The sequence below is a fragment of the Prunus avium genome, chromosome 7 (genome assembly GCF_965620075.1).
Source record: "Prunus avium chromosome 7, drPruAviu1.hap1.1, whole genome shotgun sequence".
In the NCBI taxonomy this organism is placed as follows: Eukaryota; Viridiplantae; Streptophyta; class Magnoliopsida; order Rosales; family Rosaceae; genus Prunus; species Prunus avium.
Genome location: NC_142290.1, coordinates 383,570 through 389,570, shown reverse-complemented (window position 1 = coordinate 389,570; position 6,001 = coordinate 383,570). Strand labels below are relative to the sequence as shown.

The window sequence follows — 6,001 nt, the reverse complement described above, 5'->3', positions numbered from 1 at the left end:
GAGAAAGAGATTTGTTACCTTGCACAGGTAGGACAGAGAGAGCGACCCAGAGTTCGTGAGAGAGAGTCCTCCTCCGTTCTGAAATTTCAGATAGACTAGAGAAAGCAGAGATGAGAAGAGGAAGAAGAAAGGAAACCAGAGAGAGAGAGAGTGAGAAAAGGCTACAAGAGGGCAATAGGGAAGTATTTAGAGATCTTATTTTACCAAGAAAGTTGATTTTACCGATAGCAAATAATGGAGTTAAAAATTTGTGAACTTGACTATAAATATGCCAGAAGATATTCCGAGAGGGAGTGGAACGAAACAAAAGAACTAAGAATAATGTGCAAAAAAACATGTGGCAACGGTTTATTCCGTGGAGTGTATTTATTTCCTTCCTCCCCCATGGAAATGGAAAATGGAAAATTCCTACATTTCGTTTCCTCTGCTTTTCGCTTCCAGTTTCAGAAGATGAGACTTACTTATTTGTCTATAATTATTTGAGTGTCTCATCTCAGGAAGAAGAAACCAATAAACATTTGCAGAGAGAGAGAGAGAGAGAGACCCATTACTCTCTCTGTGGAAGGAAATAGCAATAAGCTTCAGTGATGGCGCAGTTTGCAGCACAAGGGCGAGTTAAGTTGCTCTTTAACGGCGAGGGAGTGGCATTGGAACAAAAAGGAGACCCATTTAACAATTGCATGTTCACATCAATCCAACCCCACACTTACAACCGCAGGCTCGGCAGGCCACACCTGGATTCTACTAGGCTTTACTCTTCTTCTTCTATGAACAAGGCAAAGCGTTTGAATGCCGAGGCCCGTTTGTTTGTTGGCGGCGATGAGGCTGGTCCTGGTCATGACGATGCTGCTGAGTTTGAGAGGGATGATGAGTTGGCTTGTTTCAGAGGCCTCGTCTTGGATATCTCCTACAGGTCACCTCACTTCTCCTTATAGGATGCGTGCTTCATTCTTGTTTCTTTCTTTCAAGTTTTGTAAATTTGTAATTAGTTGCTTAAACTAATGTGGACAATTTCTTAGTCGACAAACTATGGCAGACAATTTAAACAGTTTTTTTCTTGAATACCCATAAAGTTTGGCGATCTATGTTTTGCAATACACCAAAAAATGCTGGAAGCTCATAGGAATGTTAAAGTCGAGGTTTTGAACTAAATTACTATTTAACTACTATAATTCTCTCCAGAGGGTTCAAGTCGAGGACTGAAAATCCTCAACTAGAAATAGATGCACAACTTTATAATCCGTTGTTGTCATGTTGACTCGTTTGGATGTTGAATAGGAATTTCATAAATTCTGCAAATCATGCACGAAATACACTCTAGCTTGCTTCTTTTTTCATTTATTTAATATTTCCCTTTATGCTCATCTACATGATATGCTTATTGTACAATAACCATCAGTTGGTCCTGTAGCAAGTATATCTGCATTGTATATTGTGCATCGTTTTGTTGGCTGTGTCGAGGGCCTACTCTTTTCTGATGATGCTGTTGTCATGGTAATGGAGGACCATATTTTCAGGAGATTCCATGATGACAAAATTTCTTAGTTTGTCTTAGTTTTAGTTTTTTGTATTTATGTCGTTGGCAATTCATAAGCCAAAACTGTTGATCCTATAGCTCTTGAGTTTTCTTCCCCCTTTCTGTTCTACCATTTTATAAGTGCTTGAAAATATGTTTTCGCATAGTTCTAATTGTTGTTCTACGGTGCCAGGCCAGTTAATGTTGTCTGCTGGAAGCGTGCTATTTGCTTGGAATACATGGAGAAGGTTGGACTGCCGTGGCTCACTTATTCATGTTAGATATTTTTCCAAAACAGATGATACTTTAAAAAAGGATAAGTTTTTCTGCAGTTAAATAGGATAAAACAGATAACACTCCTTCAAAACCAAATGGACCTGCCATATTCAGGATTAGATTCCTATTGGTTTATGATGCCTGCTTTAGATACATGGTTTAATTGGGTTCAAATCTTCTGTTGTACCAGGCGGATGTACTTGAATACTATGATCAGACTGTAAATTCCCCAAATGGATCCTTCTACATACCTGCTGTCCTAAGGGTATAGAGTTGCATGACTTTTACCAATGTTTTTACTAGCATTCTCATTGGCTTCTTTCTTCTTGGTAGTTTTCCCTTGTTTGTTCTAGTTCACTTGAACTGAGTACATTTGCTTCTGGTTCCAGGTTCCGCATTTACTGCAGATTGTAAAGAGAAGAAGAATTAAGAACAATCTTAGTCGTAAAAATATACTATGTCGGGACAGTTTCACTTGTCTGTAAGTAGATTACCCTTTTAGTCAAGTTAAAGCTGCTGAATCAAGTACACATATCTCTTGTGCTTAATTTGACTACATAGTTGCATCTTATAAGATGAGAGTTGGATTAAGTATATGCGTCGCAGGGGCTAATAAGTGAACATTGCAGCTAGGCTAGCTCTTACAGTCTCGTGTAGTCATACCAAAGACCTTGGACTGAATCTCACCTCACCAGCAATGGGAGATGTTATGGGATGAAAGAGATTATCTCTATGTACCCCATAGACCCAACAGGCCTCTAGTGAACCCTTGGAAGGAAAAGCATTGTGAGATATAGTGCTGTGTGGTCTGCGTTGCGTTCAGATCTCAATGATGTTATAACAAGAGAAATTTGTTGCAGGATTTGAAATTTTGGAAGTTAGACTTATAGAAATACTGTGGGTAGCAAACAAAAAAAGTTATTGCAACATCTCATCACAATGAAGGTTTTTTGGATTATGCCCATACTAATGTGGCTGGGCCTTTTATGCGTTGTTTCCTGTGGCGGTTTAGTTTAGTTTATCAGCTTCTTGATGATTAGTTCAAAAATTGATAGGTTTACTTAATGAGGAAACTAGAGGTATTTAAATTGCATAAGCAGTGGAAAGAGAAGAAGAAATCAGGCTGTTAGGCAAGTGAAATGCCTTAGTTGTGATAATGCAAAGAGGGGGAATTGCCCAAAAAAATTCAGTGAAGAAGGCTCCATAGAAAAACAGAGATGTAAAGGTGAGGATTAGACCCTTGTTTTATAAGGCTAGATGCATCAGGTTCAATGCAGGGTAACCCAAGAGTTTCGGGGTTGAGGCCGTCAACCAACAGTATTCGTTATCAACAGATCACCAGCTGCTGGTACTGGTTTTAGAGTTCTAGAACAGATATAGACAGGTAAACTGATTAATGATGTACAGCATACATCCTTCACAATTAATAATCAGTATCTAACAGATTGAAATTCATGATACACATCATTAGGCTTCTCTGTCCACACTGCTGATTTTGTCTCGGGACATCTGGATAACCTTTCTCGATCCTGACTATTGTAAACCAGCAAGTACATAGCTTAGAATTGAGTGATCTGTTCTCTTCTATCGTCAACAACAGAAATTTATTAGCCATGAAATACTAAATAAACGTTTATTTCAACCAAGGGTTATTTAGATTTTTTTTTGATTTTTTTTTATGAAGGGTCATTTAGATATTGAATACTAACTTTGTATGTCTTCTCAACAGGTACTGTTCTTCACGTGAAAACTTGACTATTGACCATGTTTTGCCAATTGTACGTGGTGGAGAATGGAAGTGGGAAAACCTGGTAAGACAACCAGTTTCATTAAAGATTTAAATTCTTCTTGCATCAATGATTATTCCCAGACGCCGTAGTGGTGCTTAATTCTCTCACACTTTATGTGTGCGGGTGAGTGAGAGAGAGAGAGACACACACATGTTGGCATTAGATCTCAAATAGTTTAATTAAAACTAGAAACTGTGTTTTGCAGTGGATTTCAGCTTCTGCATTTTTTAATTTTGATCACAAGTTTGAACTGCATCATATAAAGTACAGTTCAACTTTCAGTAATGAGAGCATATTTTTAACAGGAATGAGCCAGGGTACATGACCTTTTTTTTTTTTTTCCAAGAGGGTACATGACCTTCAACTGATTATTTACTGTTGGGCTTATCCAAAACCTTTCTAAGAGAGAGGATGCTCCTTTCCATCTACCTTGTATAATGGATGCCACATGATCACTGAACTGCAGAAGCATTTTGTTGCTGTTTTTTCCCTTTTCTTTTTCATTCTCCACCCGATTCCTCTGGAAACCCTGCTTTGGAAGGAGAAAGTCTAACCTTGAACTTATTGCAAAGAAAATGTAAAATAAGTCCCAACTCGCTGCTTACATGCTACTAAAATTAATTATGAGACTGGATTTTTAACATACTGCTCTCTTTTTTCATACTCCTCTTTTTAAGACCGAATTCCAACAACCTGAGGCCTACTTCCTGAATCCTTCTTTCACCATTCAGTCGTATTGTGATAGAGCAAATGACGTCGAAGAAAATGAGTGTTGGATAATGTGTATTTGGGCCGTTCTTCGGTATATCTTCTCTCTATCTTTAACCAAAAGAATGAAGCTGGCTGGTCTCTCTTTAGAGATGGAGGCGTCGATGTTACAGAAACTGTGTTCAATCCTCCCGAATGGGGTGCGGATCTGACACCGCAGGTAACATGAGTTGGCGAAGTGACGTTAAGCATTCCTAGCGGTACAAAAAGAGAGGCCGTGATGATATCATCTACATCTGTACCGCTCCTCGTGGAGTTGATCCTGCATTTTGCGGGTTCTGGAAATCCCACAAAATGGGACCCAAAGTACTCAGCCACTGGGTGCTGAAAACCACATCACAACCACCCAAGGAAATGGCAAAAAGATCCTGCATCCAACCAAATCTTTGACCAGGGGACGGGAGAATCCCAACTACTGCTGGCTGGCCAGCCAAGTAAAAACCAAAATGTAAAAGGTTACCAAACAGGCCCATAAGTGAAGTGGTTTCTGGTAGCTTTGGTCCTAACCAACCACTTCTGAACACTAGCTTATTGATCTTTACTGATGTGGTTCTCCTGTTGATGCATAACAGGTCACTGCATGTGCAAGATGCAACTCGAAGAAAGGGCAGAAGACATTAGAGGAAGCAAATATGAAGCTCACTAAAGTCCCCAAGGTATTTTGATGTTTTGCTTGTTTGGTATAATATCTTTTCTTAAATGTAAATGACACAAGTGAGTCTGGCTACAAACTTGATTACAAGACTGCATCCAACTGATCTCGCAGGCTCCAAAAGACTATGACATACTTGCCATACCGCTGACCAGTGCCGCAATTAAAATGCTGAAAATGAGAAAGGGAACTCCTGAAGAGTGGCTCCAATACTTATCAAAGCCTTCTTCAGAGCCATGACATTCATGGATTGTTGCAGTTGTACATTTATGTGCTTCGTCCATGTTAGATGTGTGCTCACCCTTGGTGCTCAAGTCTCCTAAAAGCACATCATTGCTGATTTGATTTGCTTTATTTGCCTTTAGAATTGTAAAATATTCATGTATAGTAACTCAATATCTGATCTAGTATAACTCTACCTTGGTTTAGGCCTTTATTGTATAAATTTGAAAGGTCAAAAACCTATATTTGCAACATCATGATGATGATAAGTGAATTCAAAGTTTTACACGAGATACATGATCTCAAAAATATATTCATAAATTCAAAGTTGCCCAGCCCTAAGGCAGGAGAAAAACTTACTATGCCCCCTCAACTTCAGTACCCATTCAACTCCTAATTCCGGTTTGGGCCGTTTTGAGTGTAGTGGAGAATTTCTTTTTTTATTTTTTGGGTCGAAAGAGTAGAGTGGACGATAGCCAGTCGAGGAAAATGGAAGTTTGGTGAAACTTTCAAAATACCAAGAAACACCCTTTGTTAGAAAAATTAGTAAAATTAAGGAACCTACAGAAGTTAATGTTAGTGAGAAGCAAGACTAACAATTGGGTCCATGGAATTTTTTTCTCGAAATCATTGATTTTAAGTGTTTATAACTATTGAATGGAGTTTAAAGGGGATTATTTCTCATTTCTTTCTTTTTGGTTTGTCTTGTTATGCAACTAAAATCCAGGGGTGATGATTGTTCTTGGAATGTAATAAATCTTCAAAAAGAATTTTCAG

General features: G+C 38.6%; 1 protein-coding gene across 1 annotated transcript; it reads left to right on the top strand.

The window, feature by feature from the left end:
* The first annotated feature begins 399 nt into the window (after positions 1–399).
* LOC110745326 (HNH endonuclease) lies at positions 400–5,535 on the top strand. Its single transcript, XM_021945402.2, has 7 exons — positions 400–913; positions 1,710–1,764; positions 1,983–2,057; positions 2,182–2,273; positions 3,522–3,603; positions 4,923–5,006; positions 5,117–5,535. Exons 1-7 carry the CDS (start codon positions 588–590, stop codon positions 5,240–5,242), a joined length of 840 nt encoding a protein of 279 aa, XP_021801094.1. The 5' UTR covers positions 400–587; the 3' UTR covers positions 5,243–5,535.
* Positions 5,536–6,001: the final 466 nt, after the last annotated feature.

What these genes read in the sequence shown, in the direction of transcription:
- LOC110745326 (XM_021945402.2), top strand. Translation starts at nt 588, where the DNA reads ATGGCGCAGTTTGCAGCACAAGGGCGAGTTAAGTTGCTCTTTAACGGC. An exon ending in CGGGACAGTTTCACTTGTCT is followed by an intron (nt 2,274 to 3,521) that starts GTAAGTAGATTA and finishes TCTTCTCAACAG; the next exon opens with GTACTGTTCTTCACGTGAAA. An exon ending in AGCTCACTAAAGTCCCCAAG is followed by an intron (nt 5,007 to 5,116) that starts GTATTTTGATGT and finishes CTGATCTCGCAG; the next exon opens with GCTCCAAAAGACTATGACAT.